Source organism: Octodon degus, unplaced genomic scaffold (assembly GCF_000260255.1).
Source record: "Octodon degus isolate 3935 unplaced genomic scaffold, OctDeg1.0 scaffold00222, whole genome shotgun sequence".
Taxonomy (NCBI): Eukaryota; Metazoa; Chordata; class Mammalia; order Rodentia; family Octodontidae; genus Octodon; species Octodon degus.
The window spans coordinates 241,840-260,718 of NW_004524798.1; the positions used below are offsets into that span (position 1 = coordinate 241,840).

Below are 18,879 nucleotides of genomic sequence, written 5' to 3' on the forward strand. Positions count from 1 at the left end.
TCATTCCTTCTACTGTGGACAGTGGAGAGTTGACTGCATTTGTGTGGAGTTCCATTAAGTTCTGACCTTGTCTGAGTTGAGTTCTCTAAGCTTAATGCCCCTTTCCTGGGGGCAGGAGAGTGTAAGATGGTAACACCTCCTAGTGAGGCTCTGTCTGAGCCGTGGCAGGTCGGAGGCATTTGCAAATGGGTCCTGTCCTCCCATTCCTTCCTTCCTTCCATAATTGTTGGTTCAGAACCAGGCAAATGAGGACTCAGACAGTAGATTCCCCTTTCACTTTATCAGAGGCCTCCTCTACTCTAGCACTACTTGCAGGCTGGTGGGCAGAGCAATGTAGAAATATTTGCGAATTTTCTTTACAGGCCTCTTTTCTCCCCATGATTTTCCCTCTCTCAGTTGGCCCTCTGGTCAGCAAGAGACATCTTGGGGTTATGATGAGAAATCGGCACTGGGGTGACCAGGAGGAGCAAGTACATCAGTGACTTCTGAGGGTATAATTTGCCCTTCCTGAAGATCCTCATGTCTTTCATTCTGTTGGAGTACCTGACTTCCGATTACTCACCCACTTGGTGCTCCTCTGATGTCACCAAGAGAATCCTCAAACTCAAAGATGTGGTCGCTGATCCATGTCCTGACTCACTGATCTTTCCAACCTCATCTCCTACCTTCTCTTTCAAGCCAGCCGTGTCTTCCTGAAGTCTGTTTTGACCTGGTGCCCAGGCGCAGGTGGCTTCCTGGGCCAGGAAGGTACTTCTCCACCCCACACCCTTCTGTTGGTCCATTAGGTGAAACATACCTGTTTGGCTTCTATGGAAGCTCTCCTGTCACTCTGTTGTCTCTGTGTCCTCCTATGGGACTTTGAGCAGGACAGCATAAGCTCTCTTCCATATTGCTGGGCGTGGTGGCACATGCCTATAATCCCAGCAGTCGGGAGGCTGAGGAAGGAGGATGCTTGTGAGTTCGAGACCAGCCTGGGCTGCAAAGTGAGCTCAAGCCAGCTGGAACTGCGTAGTGAGATATTGTCTCAAAAAGACCAAGAAAAAGCTCTCTTGTACACTAAACTTTGATCTCCACCAGCAGCCTCATAGTCTTTAAATTCTGGGAGCAAGAACAAACACCTTCCTATGTCAGCACTCCCTGTCTAGACATGTTTATTTAAAGCAAGATAATGTGTATTTGTTAAGAACCTACTGTGTTCAAGGAACTGCAGTGTGATACAGTGAGTGAAAATAATCTAAACGAGCTTTCTAAAAGTGTTTTAAAACTCATTAGTATTATTATTTTCATCAATTCATAATGCTCTACAGTTTCTCTAATGGTTCTTTCTAGAAGTCTTTCAGACCTCAGCATCAGGGGAGAGGGACATGTAAGCTGCTCCTTAGGAGGAAATCCCTTTTTTCCTAAGATATAGGTTTCCACCATATGGGAGTCTGGTCCATTGGATTATCTAGGGCCTAATAGGTCACTCTTTTTTCTTATGCACTGGTAACATTTGATTCAGGAAAAATGAGACTCAAATGGTAGTAGAATCATACTGAAAGAAAAGTGTTAAAATAGGGCGGTCTTACCCCTTAACTAAGAGAGGCTCAGATTTCTGGCTGCACCTGTGGGCCTACTTCCCTGTTAGTCATTGTTCAGCACAGCTAGCCAGAGAAGCACAGGGTCTTGGACCAGACCTGCTGTGAGTTCAGAGCAGGTGAGCTGAGATGGTTCCTTCTCCAGTACCTCATTTCTGGGGATGGGCTGCACCCATATGAATGTGCTAGTCAAGGCATAAGTCTTAGCCAAGCACCATCCCAAGATTGTCTCTTCTCCCTGTGAGCACCTCGCTTGACCTCATCCTGGGTAGAAGGCAGACAGGATTCTGGAAGTACTGATGGGGGAGTGGGTGGATACTCTGTCAGCCTGGGGTTTTGTGAACATGTGGAAGAATCAGGACTTGAGAGAGGCTGGGGCCAGGAGAGGAACCCTTTGCATCTGGCCAGTGTGGAAAAATAGAGCTTGAAGTTTGTTGGAGCTGCTTTGTAGCAGGCTTTTCTTTCAGGCCTCTCTGGTTTTTCTTCCCTCTCACCTATTCCCAACTCCCTGTGTCCTTGGTACCAGCACCTCTGAAATGACAACTGATGACTACTGGCTTATTATGAAACAACCCAATAACAAGGCATCTCTTTTTTAGCACTGAGAGATGGACCTGGAACCTGCCTAGGGCAGCATCAGAGTGCTTGGTTCCTGTAGTTCACTTGGTCTCAAAGAGCCTCCCTCACCCAGGTCTTTGTCTCCCTCTCTGCAGTCGCATCCCCTGTACCTGTGCAATGCCAGTGATGACGACAACCTGGAGCCTGGATTCATCAGCATTGTCAAGCTCGAGAGTCCCCGACGAGCCCCTCGCCCCTGCCTGTCACTGGCCAGCAAGGTAGATTCGCCCTTGACCCTACACATGCCCTGAACTCTGAGAGGCCCCCTACTCTCTTGTCCCTTTGTCTCTTAAGAGTGATAAACCTGATTCCCTCTCCTGGTGGGACAGTGATAGAAATTTCTACCTCTGTCTTTTGTCTGCCACCCAGCACATGCAGAATTTTGACTTTCATCTTAGTAGGTGCGCAGTTCCTGCCTGTCCTCTGCAGTTTAGAGTTCCCAAGCCTGCTCTCTGCCTAGCACTGGAACATTTCAGAAACATTTACTGAACATTTTTTTTTCACTAGAGATTGAATTTAGAGCCTTTATATTGAGCTACATCTCCATGCCTTTTTAAATTTTTACTTATTGAATTACTAAGCTGCCCAGGTTGGGCTGGAACTTGTGATCCTCCTGCCTCAGCTGCCCAGAGTGCTGAGGATATAGGTGTGCGCCACCATGTCCAGGCAGTGTTTACTGAAAGCTTTTGCAAGGACAGCCAGACAGCAGCCAACATCCATCCTTAAAAACTTAACATATTTCCTCTTAGGTTGCTTTGGCTTGCACCAGGGTTGTGTTTAGCCCACGAAATGACATTTCCACATTTATAAATTGAAAATGTTCATAGAAAACATTTTCTGGAGAAAAACCCCTGTGCTCTAGCAGCACTTGCTCCACTTCTATGTGGGGGCAGTCCGCAGGAACTGGGCAGGAGGCGCCCCTCTCAGCAGTTGGTGGGCTCTCCTGTTTGCTGCCCTCTGTTCTGGCCTCAGCCTCTTTAATCTGTGCCTGTGAGCCCTGCTTTAACTAATAGTGACTGTTACTATCTTCTGTGTGCTCACCACTGCGCCTAGTGACACATGGGACAGATGCCTTATATGTTTTGTCATTTGCTTCTAACAACAATCTAGAATGACACACATTTCCGTCCATTTGGCAGAGGAGGCAAGGGAGGATCAGAAGAAATTAAGTAACTTGCCAGCCCGACACAAATCAGGAGAGCGTAGAGCTGGTATTGGAACCTGGCCCTGTCTCGTTCTCAAACCTAGACTTTTAGTCTCTGCTCTGCTGCCTTCTTTCCTATTTGGAAAACTCAACCCCTGTGTAAAGTATAGTTAGATTATTTATGGTACAGATGAGGTAGATTTAGGCGTGGGGAGAACAGAGAGCAACACCCCAACTGTAGTGCCGGCTGTGTAGTGCTAGCTGTACTCAAACTCAGATTCCTTAAGGATTTCCTGCTTCTCCAGGGAGCATCAAGGAAACAATCCAGGTTTTTATTTCATCCTATGAGGGCCAGGGAGAGGGGTGTGGTCAGGTTCCATGTGTGGCTGGCCCGGGCCATGGCTCAGGGGAGACCACTTGCCTAGTGTGCTCAAGGTTCTGAACTCAGCCTCCAGCACTGCATGCACCCCCCCACACACACACACACGTGCACACACACGCACACACACAAAGAAGGCAGCATCTGCAGCTAAGTGATATTCCCCTGGCCTGGCCATGCTGATGCATAGGAGGCTTCCGGGGAGGTGGGAAGCAGGGTCAAGCGGCGGCTGTGGAGGAGCCGGAAGAGGGGCATCTCTGCAAAGCTGAGAGGGTCTAACAGCAGCAGGGGGTTGTTAGGCTGAAGCTGCCCTGCTCTGGATAGTTCAGTCCTACTGCTTCACAAAGGATTTCATCCTCATTTGCTAAGGAAGTGCTCAGTGTCGCTCTGCATTAGGGACAGTGAGTGAGGGCAGAAAGGCTCACGAAGGCTCTGGTAGGATTTTTTTTTCTTTTTACCTATGATAAAAGCAATATGTTTTAGTCAATAAATTTTACAAAAAACCCAGAGCTCCCACTTTCAGCATAGCATGTGATCTCAGCAGGTGACCAGTGAGAAGCTGTAGGCATCTCCACAGAGGGGGCCCTCGTGACACGCAAGGGAGAGTGTGGGGATATGACACAGACACAGTGCGGGGAGTGTCAAATTGTGTCTGAGCTAAAAATCAACATGGAAACAAACCACATGCTAAGGGTTTAGAAGAAATGCCTCGGCTGGCTACCGTGTGACTGTCTGTTCCCGCCAACTGCCTGTGGGGCTGCTCCAGCCCCAAGCTCCTTGGTGCCTTCCAGCTGGCAGGTCTAAGGCCTCCCACAGACCTCATCCTTTGACCATGCAGCCCTTACCTGGTGGGGGGTCCCCTGGCTCACACTAGGTCGTGTGTGTGTGTGTGTGTGTGTGTGTGTGTGTGTGTGTAACCGGGGATTGAACTTAGGCCTTTGCACTTGCCAGGGAAGCACTTATTCCACTGAGCCATCTTCCCGGCCCCTCTTTAAGGTCTTTAAGGCCAGAAATACATCCAGTATTTCAGAAGTACCATCCACTTGAGTGAAATACTCATTTTTGCTTTTGGTTGGTTCAATGTATTAACATGGGTTATCTCATAGGAAAATGAATTTATTGCATACAATAAATGCAATTAGCTTAGTAGAGCACACACTTTTAAAGATGTAGCTCTTGGGACGGGTAAAGCAAAGGTGAGGTGTTTGGTAAGGAAAAATGTGGAAACCACTGACTCAGAACAGTTCTGGTTTTCCCTATTTATGTCACCCGATGAGTGCCACAATCGTTGACAGAACTAGGGCTTTCAAGGGCTTAAAGCTCAGCTCTTCTAGCCCACAGTGTGACCTGGATATTTTAGCTCACCTCTCTAAGCCTCTGTTTCCTCATCTGTGGTGTAATGATTAGCATATATCAATAGTCATGAAGATTTAATGAGGCAGTACTGATGGACGCTCTTAGCCCTGTGTCAAGTATAATCATTCGAGGAGTTATTGCAGTCATCACTCTGTCATTGTCATAGACTTCATCGCCCCATCCTCTGTGTGTGTGTGTGTGAGTGACTGGGTTTGAACATAGGGCTTTGCACATGCTAAGCACATGTTCCACCACTGAGCCAGACCCTATCCTCCATCCTGTGCTTGCCGAGTCCACAAGGTTTGTTTTTGTTTTCTTCTATTTGTCATCACTCTTGTTGTTTCCTGAAACACTCACCACAGTTCTTTCTAGATTTCTCTACTTTGTGGCTGAATACCTGCTAGATTGGTGGCCCTTTATTAGCAGCTCCGTGTTCATCCTCGAGATAAGTGAGACCCTTTTCACCGCATGCCTGCCAGCCTAGTGCAGTATGGCCTGATCCCTAGTGGAAGGAGTCGGATCCAGAGACACACGTGTGGGTGGGAGCTGCGCCTGTCTCCTTGCAGGCCTCTCCCCAGTGATTAAGGGCAGGCGCTCTGGAGGCTGAAGTCCAGGGTGGGAATCCTGCCTCTGCTGCTTCTCAGAGATGACCCTGAGCAAGTAGTTTAGTGTCTCTGAGTATCAGTTGCCTCCCCTCAAAAATAGGGTCGATATATATATGATACTAATAATAGTTGATACAACAATCACTAATACCTTATACTAATACTTAAGGAACACTTATTATGTTCCAGGCACTACTATAAGTGCTGACATAGATTAATTTATGTAGCTCTGATGACAATCCTAAAAAGTAGGTCCTTTTATTAGCCTAGTTTGCCAAAAGGGAAACTGAGGCACAGTGTAGTTAAGTACCTTGCCTATAGTCTCACAACTAACCACAGTAGAGCCAAGATACCATCCTAGGCAATCTGGGCAAGTTTGCCCTTTTCAGTAAAAGGCCTAGCTCCCAGGCCCAGTGGCACTCACCCCTTCTATGAATCTTTCCTGCCTAGCCCAGACCAGCCAACCCAATAGGAAGAAATCTCTCCACACAGCATGTTTCCAGCAGTGAAGGTCTTTGCCTACAGATCCAAAACTGTTCTGCCAAGTCTAGATTTTGTGCAGGAGCGGGGGCAGGCAGGGTAGAAGAGTGCTTCCTATCCTGCCTCACCTCCCAGTGGATGGCTCATATTTATTTGTTTTGTATATTGAATATCTCTGCCTGATTTGAAGTGGGAGGATGGGGGCTATTTATTCTGAAGGGCAAAAGTGTTGGTTACTGGGCTATCTCCTTCATTTGTGTTCAGGATATTGTAATCAGCATTACAATTTTATATACGTAGAGGCCTTGTTTCCCCAACTAGATTCTGAGCCCTGGCCTTCCCTGGACATAGTAAGTGCTCACTTAACCTTGAATGAGCAGGAAATGTGTAGAGACTGTCACTGTGCACTGGAGAGGAAAGTCTAAAGCCCAGAGAGGTGCCAGAGGCAACCAGGGAGCAAGAGGCAGGAATTCACTTTCCTCACTGCCCACTGCACAATGGCCCCAGTCTGAAAGCTAGAGCCTGCCAGCTGGGCTCACTTTGAAGTACTGGGAGAGATCACTGTGTTGTCTTCCTGCAGCCCCGTCTCCCAGCCCTACAGGTCTGCCTGTTCTCTTTACCTTCCAGATTCCATCCCAAGGAAGTGCCTTGTGCAGGTGGGCAGGAGGCACAGAGGGCTCCAGGTTGAGCCCCAAATGGTGTCTTTTTAATCCTAGAACAGGAATCCACTGCCTGAAAGTCCTGTTTGTTTTCTCTTGTTGGCCAACTCTCTGGCTCTTTGATCACTTTTACAGCTTTGTAATTATGCGCTGTAATGGGTGAGGGTGTTTGACTGTCACCATAATTGCTTTCTACTGTTCCTACCCCAATTCTTCAAAGAGATAGGGGTTGGAGCCAGGCATGGTGGCACATGCCTATAATTCCAGCTACTCTGGAGGCTGAGGCAGGACGATTGCAAGTCTGAGGCCAGCCTAGGCAACTTAACCAGACCCTGTTTCAAAATTTAAAAAAATTAAAAGGGCTAAGGACATAGACAGTACTCCCTGGGTTTGGTTCCCAGCATCACAAGGGAGAAGGAAAGCATATGCTATGGAGGATATGGATGGGGATCTGAAAGAAATGAGCCTTTTTCCCCCAGGCAGGCCATGGCTAAGGCCTTGTTCTGGGAATTCCAATTGTGTGAGCACTGCAGAACCTCTCTCATGCCCAGGCCACGGCCTTGGAGTCTGAGGTTTCAGGTAGGCTTCCCCTCGCGGGGATTCTTTTCCCCTGGCATTTCTCCCATTCCTTTGCTTAGAGAACTTTGTCCTGCCTGGAGGAGCCTTGGTGACAGGGACTTCCTGGGAGGAATAGGAGAGGGGATGATAGAAGTGGTAGCTTCTTCTTCTTCTTTTTTTGCGGGAACTGGGGATTGAACTCAGGCCCTTGCACTTGCCAGGGAAGTGCTTATTCCACTGAGCCATCTCCTGACCCAGTGGTAGCTTCTTAATTCCTTCACTGATTCCATTCTGGAGTTCTGTGAATTTCTAGCCCAGGCCTGGCCCAGGTGCTGGTCCCTATAGAGAGCCCAACTCAGCTCCCAGAAGACAGAGAAGAGGAAAAAAAAAAAAAAAAAAAAAAGAAGAAGAAGGAAGAGGGAAGTTACCCTCTGCTCAAAATGGGGCCGCTTGTGTGTCTTCACCGCCCTCCACTGCTGCCCTGCTCCCGGCCTGCAGGCAGCTGATTCGGAGGGGCCTCCAGGCCCCTGCCACTGTTTGGGGAGCAGGAGCAAGGAGCTGCTCCCAGCCTGCCTGGCAGGAGACCTGTTGGGACAGGCTCTCCCTGGGAAGGCAGGCAGAGATCAAAGTGCTGGGAGCATGAGTAAGTCCCAGCACTCTCCTCTTCTGCCACCACTGCTTGCACAAGGGTTAACTCCTTCACTGCCTGCCAAGGCCCCAGAGGTCCAGTGGAGGCCCCAGGGGAGGGAGGTCACAGCCTGCTGCCCTGTCAGAGGAGCCTCTGCTCTACTTAGGAAAGAAGGCCGCTGAGTGCAGGCAAGGAGACTCAGCCCCAGGCAGGCTCTGCATGCCACTCGTCTACCGTTGTGCCCCCACCCCACCCTCGGCTCTTATCTCCCTCCTTCTGCCCCACACACGTAACCTCGGGATCCCGCCTTCTCTTTCTGGCTGTGCTATCTGCTCTGCCCGGATGGCTAGATTCTGGCCCCCCATCAAGCCTGCTCTTGGAGCCCTTGGTGAACACCCGAGTGCACCGTGCACCGTTGTGTCCTTGTGGGAACAGCCCCTCAAGCCCCTCCCTACCTGAGTCACCCAAAGGGAGAGGACAAAGGGATAAAGCACTGAACAAGGACTCCTCTAAGTCCTTGAAATAGAGCTGGGGTGAGCTGGAAGCTTGAGAGTGGTGCACCGGCATGTATGTGAGGTGGGCTGAGGTGGCGCCTTTGCCCCCGGGTGTGGAGTCAGACTCTTAGTCGCAACCTCTCTCAGAAGCACACCTGGGAAACCGAGCTGGACCCCAAAGGAGTTGTCTCCTGCTCTCCCTTGCACTTCTGTGTTCTCCTCCTCCTCCTGGGTGCTGGTCACTCCCTAGTCTTTGTTCTTACACTACTGAAATCCTGAGTGAGGGCAGGGGCTGTGTTTTATTTGTACTTCACCCAAGAGCCAGAGCTACCACGTGGCACCCAGTAAACCTTTGTGAAGGATTTGTTCTCTTACCAAAGGAAAGGACTGAGTGTAGTCCTGTGGAATAGTGGAACTTGGCTGAGCCGGGGCCTAGCAAGGATCCTGGCCTCCTGCCTCCTTGCCTGTGTGCACGTGAGAGCGCAGAGGTGCTCCCTGTGCACGGTCCTAGGACTGGGGGTGGGTGGGGAGACCCAGCCCTGCACAGCTGTGTCCTCTGGCTCCAGCCAAACTCTGCTGTATGTCTCTGCAGGCGCGCATGGCTGGTGAGCGAGGAGCCAGTGCCGTCCTCTTTGATATCACTGAGGACCGAGCTGCTGCTGAGCAGGTACGAGGAGACATCAGGGTGTTTGAGGAGGGGCTGCACGGAGGAAGATAAAGTTCTGGGGGGAAGGAGAAGTCATCACAGTCCTTGGGGTCCTTTTGTCCTCTGCAGCTGCAGCAGCCCCTGGGGCTCACTTGGCCAGTGGTACTAATCTGGGGTAATGATGCTGAGAAGCTGATGGAGTTTGTGTACAAGAACCGAAAGGCCCATGTGAGGATCGAGCTGAAGGAGCCCCCAGCCTGGGTGAGCACTCCATTCCACCAACCCTGCCCTGGCACTCGTTGCACATTTACTTCATCCTGTGGCAACTCCCACCAAGTGTGTCTGACTCCTGGAGACCTTCTACCCAATTTTATCCCTCAGTGTGGCAAGCTTTCCCCCTCTGGGCATCATCTGCTTAATGAACACATGGGGTCAGATGAGTTCAGAAGCTGTTTTCAGCTCTACGGTCTTATGACATGTAGTATCAGAACCTGCCTGACCCCTGACCCTTGACCCCTGATGAGTCCTTCTCCATTGGCTAGGAATCTTACATTACCACTCACTGGCGAGGTTCCCACCTTGCAAAGGGGTTCCTCTCCCCTCTTTCCAAACACATTGGTTTCCAGAGAACCCCCTCCCAAGAGTGCTCCTGGGCAGAGAGGGACCATTTCCATGTTTGTCCCTACCTCATCCCTCAGGTGAGACACTCCAGGGAACATGCAGCTCTCTTTGTCCTTGGTGCTCCTACATTTCCTATCTAATTGGCCCACCTCCTTCCTGAAGTCTCACCCTTTCCTTCTCTGTTGTCTCCCAGCCAGACTATGACGTATGGATCCTCCTGACAGTGGTGGGCACCATCTTTGTGATCATCCTGGCTTCAGTGCTTCGTATCCGGTGCCGACCCCGCCACAACAGGCCTGTGAGTAATGTGGGCTCCCTGGCAGAGGTGGGGATGGGAACATGTGGAGGGGATAGGAAGGAGAAAAAGCAGAAGGCTAGCGCCTTTATGCTCAGGAAAAAATGTGCATCTAAATACCCTAGCATCTGTCCTCATTGATACCTGGCAGCCTCTCCCCATATTGCTCTCCACATTAATTTATTCATTCATTGATTTAACAAATATACTGAGTACCTATTGTATGCTAAACACTATTATATTAAGAAAAAAAAGGACACACAGAGGGCAGAGGATACAACTCAGTGGCACCAGGGCCAACCTGACGAGTGCAAGGTCCTGAGTTTGATCCCTGGTACCACCAAAAAAACAACAAAAAAAGGCATTGTTATAGGTATTGGGAATAACACAGACAGCAAAAGCAACCCTAAACCCATCCCCTCAAGGAGCTTTCATTGCAAACAATAAACAAACATTTCATTTCATTCTGGATAATAAAACAGTTAAAAAATATACTATTTTTAAAAATATATGATTTTAGATGGCAATATATGCTACAGAGAAAAACAAAATAGCAACAGGGGAGACATTCCAAGAGTACAGCATTAATTCTTAAAAGCAAGTCCAAGGAAGGTCACACTGAGAAAATGTGATGCTGTAGCAAAGCCACAAGTGGGAGAGTGAGGGTGTGAGCTGCACGGGTTGTGGGGTTGAGGGGTGAGGGGCAGGAGGTGGGGGTGGAAAGAGAACAGTAGATACCAAGGCCCTGAGACACAAGCGCACCTGACCCATCTGGGGAATAGTCCCAAGACTGGAGGGCAGAGTAGGAGGCTGGAGAACGCCTGGGGCCAGTTGCACTGAACTGCTCAGGTGACTGTCAGGCTTTGTTTGGGTTTGTTCTTGTGGTGCTGGGGATTCTGCATGCTGGGCACATGCTGTCACTGAAGTGCATCCTCAGGGTGGGGGAGGGGTGGAACGGGAGCCCTGGAGTAGAAGCCACTTGAGCCAAAGGGAGCCATTTGAGTAGAAGAGGTGCCATGAGCTCACATTTTAAAATGACGGTTATGTGTGTTGTGTGGAGTGTGTGTGTGTGTTCCTGGGGTTTGAACCCAGGACCTGAGTTATATCCCTAGATATATTTTTTTGTTTTTATTTTATTTAAATTTTGAGGGGCCAGGGAGATGGCTCAGTAGAATAAGCACTTGCCTGGCAAGCGCAAGGTCCTGAGTTCAATCCCTGGTACCACAATAAATAAATAATAAATAAATAAATTTTGAGAAAAGTTCTCCATAAGTTGCTAAGTTGCCGGGGCTGAACTTAAGCCTGCAGTCATCCTACCCCAGCCTCTCAGAGTGCTGGGATTGCGGGCAGGTGCCACCATACGCCGCTGCTAGCATCAGTTCTGGTCTCTGTGGTAAGAATGGACCACAGGGTGGCAAGATTGGAAGCAGAAAGCAGGTAGGGGATGTTGCAGGAATTCAGGAGGTGGGTTAGGGAGAGAGCAGAAAAGGATGAGAAACAGTTTTTCCGGTATGTTCAGAAGGCAAAGTCACAGGTGTTCTCATGGACTGACCGTGGGATATGAGAGAGAGGCGTCAAGATTTTTGGCCACAGCAGTGAAAACAATGGGATTGTCATTTGTGAGATGGAAAATATTGGGGCCAGGGCAGGTGTATGGCTGGGGATGGTTAAGGGGATTAGGGGTTCAATTTGGGGCATGTTAAAGTTGAAATGCTTACTGGACAGCCAAGTTGAGATGTCAAGCTGCAATTGGATACAAAGTCTCCCCTGTTGTTGAAGGGAGAAAAACTTAATGGATGGGGGTGGGAGAGCCATGGGAGACCTCTGAGGAGATAAATTCCCTAGGGTGCTCAACTGGTTGTGTGTGGCCTAATGGGGAAGTGAGTCTAAGCTGGGGCCCAGGCAAGAGGGCAAGGAGCCCCACTTCATCTTGAGCCCCGCTCCTCTTTCCAGGACCCCCTTCAGCAGCGAACAGCCTGGGCCATCAGCCAGCTGGCCACCAGGAGGTACCAAGACAGCTGCAGGAGAACTCGGGCTGAGCGGCCAGACTCAGGTAGCAGCTGCAGCTCCGCCCCTGTGTGTGCCATCTGCCTGGAGGAATTCTCCGAGGGGCAGGTAAGGCAGGCTTCGTAATACACCCCCGTAACAAGGCTGGGAGGGAAATGGGGGCAAAAATGGGGAGACCTGGGACTCATATGGGTGCCCTGGCTGCATCTATGTCCTGTGTTCCTGTGGGGGGCAGAGGCAGGGCAGGGGCTAGCCCTGAGGTTTGGTCACTTCCCTGGCCCTTGGCCCTCTGAGGAAAGGACACTATTGTTTGTGCCAGGGCACAGTGGTACTCTTAACGCACTGTCTCATTTTAACCTCATATGAAGGGATGGTAATAGTTTTTTTATCCTCATTTTACCGCTGAAAATTGTTAAGAAACTTGCCCAAAGTCATGCAGCTAAATGGCAAAATTCAAATCCACCTTTTGCAAGTAGTTGAATGCAAGAAACAAAGGCCAGAGGGAGTCAGGGAGATAGCCTTGTTTTGGCTTTTCTCCTCACCGTGGAAACCTTTGATGTGGGCACTCTCGTTTTCTCCAGGAGCTACGGGTCATTTCCTGCCTCCACGAATTCCACCGGACCTGCGTGGACCCTTGGCTACATCAGCACCGGACTTGTCCACTCTGCATGTTCAACATCGTGGGTAGGAGCTGGGCCCAGGATACTCCTGTGCACAGGGAGACAGGTGTAGGGCATGGCTTCCCCGGGAAAGGGTCTCTGTCTGCTATGACCCTGAAGACAGAACTGCCACCACAGTCATTTCAGCTGTCCCTCATCTGAAGGGGACAGCTGTTCACATCCTATGCATCCTTATTATCCTAAAAGTTATAGATATTTTTACAACTTAGTTGATTCTAAACAAAAAATTTACTGGTTTATATGTTTATTATAATTTTCTGGAAATAAATGACCCTATTTTGTCAAAATCAGTATCTGTGACAATTTTCTAAGACATGAAAGTGAAATCATATACTAAGGAAAGAGAACCTTTTATTAACTTACCTGTAGGTACAGTATGGACTAGCAGTGGCCCCAGGTGGCTGGTGGGAGGAATGGGTTTGACTGTTCTGTGGGATTCTAGGGGCAGGCAGCCTGACTGGAGGTGCCAAGGGAGTCCTAAAGGACTGTCAGGCAAGATATGGATGACTGTGGTCCTCAAGCTGAGCTTACAGCTGTGCAGGGTCGAATAGGCTAACTACAGGCTCACCTTTCTAACTGCATTATCCATGTGGAGTCAACAGCTGTGATTTTGGTTCTTTTTTTTCCAGAAGGAGATTCATTTTCTCACTCCCTGGGACCCTCTAGATCTTACCAAGAACCAGGCAGGAGACTTCACCTCATTCGCCAGCATCCTGGCCATGCCCACTACCACCTCCCTGCTGCCTACCTGTTGGGCCCTTCTCGGAATCTAGGAGCTCGGCCCCCACGACCCAGACCCTTCTTCCCATCCCAAGAAGCCATCATGGGCCCGCGACACCAATGCCTCCCCAGAGCCGGAGCTGCACATCTCCGGGCTTCAGGCGAGCAGCAGCACCTGCCAGTGGCCCAGCACCCCTATGCACAGGGCTGGGGTATGAGCCATCTCCGATGTACCTCTCAGCACCCCACAGCTTGTCCAGTGCGCCGAGCCAGGCCACATGACAGCAGTGGGTCTGGAGAAAGCTACTGTACAGAACGCAGTGGCTACTTGGCCGATGGTCCAGCCAGCGATTCCAGCTCTGGGCCCTGCCACGGTTCTTCCAGCGACTCAGTGGTCAACTGCACAGATGTTAGCCTGCAGGGCATCCACGGCAGCAGTTCTACCTTCCGCAGTTCCCTGAGTAGTGACTTTGACCCCTTAGTGTACTGTAGCCCCGAAGGGGATCTTCACCAGGAAGGGACACAACCTCGTGTGAACTGTCGACCCCGTTCCTTGGACTCAGTGGTGCCCATAGGGGAAACCCAGGTTTCTAGCCATGTCCACTACCACCGTCACCGGCACCACCACTATAAAAAGCGGTTCCAGTGGCATGGCAGGAAGCCTGGCTCAGAACCTGGTGTCTCCCAGTCCAGGCCTGCTGCTTCTCGGACACAGCTTCAGCCGGAACCACCTTTTCCCATTCAGCAAACCACCAAATCTAACCCAGTAGCCTCTTCAGGCCAGTTTCCCAACACACAACGGTCCAGGGCCCTCATAGAGCCAGCCCTTGGCCAAGCTGAAGCTGCCAGTCCAAGCCCCAGTCCCAGCAGTCACTTGCAGAAATCCAACCTCCCCACCCGACACACACAGAGAAAACGGCGGGCTGGTCCCTCAGAGCCCATGCCAGCCTCTCGGCCCCAGGACTTGACTGTGCGCCCAGCTTGCCGGATATTCCCCCATCACAACCCCAGCCTGGCATACCCCTGGCCTCCAGAGGCCCACCCATTGATCTTCAGACCGCCAGGCCTGGAGAGGAGGCTGCTACCAGAAGCCCCAGGCCCTTGTTACTCAAGTTCACAGCCAGTATGGCTGTGTCTGACTCCACGCCAGCCTCTGGGACCACATCCACCTGGGGAGGGGCCTTCTGAGTGGAGTTCTGACACCTCTGCGGGCAGGCCATGCCCTTACCCACACTGCCAGGTGCTGCCAGCCCAGCCTGGTGAGTTTTCAGGGGAAACACTGTGTGGTGGGAAAAGAAACTAGAGCTGGCTATTTTTTCTTTTTTAATGTATTTAGTACAGGGTCTCACTATGTGATCCTCCTGTTTTCAGCCTCCCCAGTGCTGTGATCCTCTTAGTGATCCTCCTGTTTTCAGCCTCCCCAGTGCTGTGCCAGCCTCCCCAGGCATGTGCCACCATGCCTAGTCTCTGTGGCCAGCTCAGTGTACCCCAGGGTGGGGCCGGTGTAGCATGTGGTGCTGGGGATCAAACCCCAGTCCCTGCGTTTGCCTAAACAGGCACTTAGTCCTCTGAGCTAGCTCACCGGCTCTCTAGAGCTGGCTATTGCAGGACAGGTGGAGTTAGCCAACAAGGGGTTGACAGAAGCTGATTCACCAGAGGTGACATTCAAAGTATGGAACAGCTGGCAGAGCATAGTATGTTGGCTGGAGCCTCCCAGCTCTGCCAGGCACTTCCCCATTAGTTGCTAGATCATAAGAAGGATGTGAGGGCGGTACTGGTATGGCTGAGGCATGCGACAGGCATTTGGGGGTGGTTTGGAGCTGCAGCTCAAACCTAGGTGTTTCACTCCTTGGATAATCAGTGCAGCCCCAGCAATGCTTACAGCCCATTAGCCCTCAATACTTAGAAGGCCGAGAAGTGTTCCTTGGGGGATCATGATTTTACAGAAGCAATAATTACAGATAACTATAAGACTAGGCCATCTGTTTACATGAGTGATGAAAAAAGTTGAAATCATAAGTGGTTCTCAGCTACCACTCAGATATTGGTAAAAAAAGAACCACCACGCTTCCCTTACAGGTAGCCTTAAAAATAGTAAGACCCACCTCATTTTCCTGGAAACTTGGTGCTTCCCTGAATTATAGGCAATGGTGACTGTGTAAATTGTCAGCTTTAGCACAAAGCTTCGCATATTTATTTGCCCAACTTTCTCCTTTTCCCCTTCCATAGTTCTCCACTTCCCACTCTTCCCACCTTCTCCCACTGTGTGGATGTTAGAGTTCTTTGACTATAGCCACTGCTAGGAGAACCCTTCTACCCCAAAGAGGACCCAAGGGTCCTAAATATAAGGCCTCCCAGACTAGTAAGCCTACAGGCAGAACTTGAAAGTTTCTGTCATCCATCCATCCTTTCATTTGTTTGTTCATTTGTTCGTTCACTTTTTCCTCTTTTTTCCAATTCTGATTACATGCTTGCTATGTACGGGTTCCAGGCTAGGGTCTGAGGAGGTGCGATTGGCTAAAGAGATCCAGCTCTGTGGGGAGACAGGCATGCAAACAGTCGTGGTGTATCAGATACTTGCTTCCAAAAGCCCAGGGACCATGGGTGTGACAGTTCCCTGTGGACTTTCCCCCAGGGCCAGACTGTGCTCCTAAACTCTGAGCTAGTTTCATTGCCTGCCTTCTCCTGGCTCCTCGTGTTCACTCAGTATCAGATTCTCTGTTAGTTTTATCATGTTCTCCTGAAGCCCAGCACTGCTGGCCCCTGCACATGTCGGAAACAGCCTGATGATCGCCATAGGACCTCCTAGCCCTTCCCGTCTGGCCTACAGGGCCACAAAGGCCGGGAGCTGCACATCCAGTGCTGAGCCCGTGAGCTGGGCAGCACAGTCCCCTCCCTCCACACTGCTACTACAGCCACCCATTTTACAACAGACTGCCTAGACATCTCCACATGTCCTGTTTTGTACACAATACAACCCAACCTCAGTTTCAAGGCTCTATCACATTAGCTCCATATTTATTTCCAATTTTATTTTCCACACCTCTCTTTCTCTTCCTTTGCTTTATGCTTTCGTCAAACTAAGTTATTGTTTCTTATAGTGAAGACCAGAATATCCTGTTGCCATTTTCTTTTTTAAAGCTCAGTAATAATAATGCAAGTCCCACAAAAAAAAAAAAAATCTGGCTGCCTTCCCTATTCCTATAAATCAATTTTTGCCTATTCCTATAAGACCAGCTTATATATCGTCATTCTTGGGTTGCTGTGTTATAACACTATTTCTCCCCTTGCCTCCACATCTCTTGGGACTGTAGTCTTGTTGGCCTGGCTTATTCTTTTGGCCCTTTTGTTTGACAAATGGTAGCCAGCCAAACTCTTTAGTTTGGGATTAGTGAATCCCTAATAAACATTTATGGGGTGAGTGAATGAATGAATGAATGAATAGTAAGTAGTGGTAGCATACTGCTTGCCGTATGTATTTCTCTAGATTTGTTTTCTTTCTGTTTCTTAAAGGGGCCCCACTCAGCTTTGAATCTAATCACCATTCCAGACACTGTTCCCTGTTCCTCCCTTTCTTGTCCCCTGCTGGCCACCCTCCACAGGTGAGAGGCGAAGCCTGGCCTGACCCTGAATGACCTCTTGCCTCCCTTCTCCGTGCAGGCTCAGAGGAGGAGCTTGAGCAGCTGTGCGAGCAGGCTGTGTGAGGTGGTCCGACCTACCTCTGACAAGCTGACAAGCGTGTGCTGCGGATGACTCAGGGTCCTGCCAGACACAGCTCTGCTCCTGGAGAAGAAAGGACCCCAGCAAACACCTTGCTTGTTGCCGCTCTTTGTGCAAGAGGGGTGGCGATGGTGGGTGGCAGAAGTGCTGTTGCCCATCCTGGCTCCAGACTGTGTCTGCAGAACACGCTCCTGCAGCGAGTCTGTGTCGTGCCAGGCATCATCTGTGAGCTGCAGCCCTGAAGGCTCCTTGAGGGCAGGAAGCTAGGTGTGTGTGGGTAGATGTTACAAAGGTGCTGCTCCTTCCCGCTGCCCTACCAGGTCTCTTCACCCCAGACCTCGTGATTGTACCAGCTTGCGGGTTCAGCTGCATGAAGGATCCCTCTTACCTCCTTCCTCTGGTGAGCTCAGCACACCAGCTCTGGCTCCTTCCTGGTAAGGCTGCATCAGGGACTACCCTGGCTCGATAGTACCATTTTCCTTCTTTACAAAGGAACCAAGAGGCTAGGTGAGCCTGGACCCCAGTGAGGGAGGACTCTGCAGGCAGCGCCTGCCCTGGTGCACACAGGAGGATGTCGCCCCCTTCTTGTCCTTTATTGGCAGATCCACAAGCTAAAGCCAGAGTCAGACAGGAGGCTCTGGGAAGCCAGGGCATAGAGTTTTGTCCTTGAGGTGGAAGCAGCACCCCGATGAAGCTGGGGTGATAGCTTTGATCTTCAGTCTCCCTTGTTACTCCTGTCACCTCAGTTCTTCTGGGGATGACAAGCAAAGGTAGTGGGGAGGGAAAAACTTCCACGGGGATCTCCTGTGTCCAAGTCCAAAGTGGGTGAAAGCTGAGAAATTCTTCTGGACTTCATTAGGGAAGAGAGAGGATAGAATGAAAGCAGAAGAGGCCAAATTACAGCTGAGCAAGGACAACAAAGTTCTTCTCTGAGAGAAGATTTGTCTCGGAGCAGGGATGGGAGCTGGGGAGAAAAAGGAAAGGTGCAACTATCCGGGTTTTGCCCAGCTCCCCAGTAGAAGCCATGCAGGGGCCCTGCTGGCAGGTGTGCACACAGTAGAACTGGAGTGGAAGTTGGCCTGGGCAGCTTTATGGACTTAGGGACCTCCTTAGGGTGACATTCATCCCAGGGCACCCTGATTATTCCAAGCCCTTCAGGCGTTATTCTTTGCCTGGAATGTGAATGTTGGGGCGAAGTGGGCATAAGATCCTATTAGGGAATCTTTTTCCCTGAAAGTCGGTTGGGAGACTAGAACCCAGACACCCCCATGGGTATTTGTATCTGGACCAGACAGGAGGCTTGAATCAGGCACCATGTTGAAAAATGTATTTATTTGCTAATATATTTATCCATAAATGTGGTCTGGTCTTGTGGTTTTGTTTTTGTCATGGCTGTCACTCAGGGTAACAACTTCCTTCTTCATCAGAGAGAAATAAATTATTTCTGACATCAGAGGCTAGTTCCTGATTTACAAAAGGATAGGGTGGAATGGTGGGCTTGGCAGTAAGAACTGTTTAAGCCCCCTGAAAGCAACTTCATGCAACCGGGAAAGAACACACCTGGATTCTCACTGTGGTTCAGTCATAATTATGTGTCATTACACTAAGTTAGCGGCTCCAGTAACTGACCTGTGAGCTTGCATAGGTGTCCTGCACCTCACTTTTTCCATCCATAAAATGAACCCAGTACAT

At 50.1% G+C, this 18,879-nt stretch overlaps 1 protein-coding gene across 1 annotated transcript in view; it reads left to right on the forward strand.

Annotated features, from left to right (window-relative positions):
• The window catches only part of Rnf43 (ring finger protein 43), a 72,754-nt gene extending 54,157 nt beyond the window's left edge, over positions 1-18,597 (forward strand). Inside the window, exons 3-10 of the mRNA XM_004645250.2 lie at positions 2,291-2,413; positions 9,091-9,165; positions 9,274-9,405; positions 9,959-10,063; positions 12,014-12,175; positions 12,649-12,751; positions 13,377-14,726; positions 17,128-18,597. Of these exons, the coding sequence (XP_004645307.1) occupies positions 2,291-2,413; positions 9,091-9,165; positions 9,274-9,405; positions 9,959-10,063; positions 12,014-12,175; positions 12,649-12,751; positions 13,377-14,726; positions 17,128-17,171 (2,094 nt within the window). The 3' untranslated portion in view covers positions 17,172-18,597. The remainder of the gene's footprint in view (positions 1-2,290; positions 2,414-9,090; positions 9,166-9,273; positions 9,406-9,958; positions 10,064-12,013; positions 12,176-12,648; positions 12,752-13,376; positions 14,727-17,127) is intronic.
• The last annotated feature ends 282 nt before the right edge of the window (positions 18,598-18,879 follow it).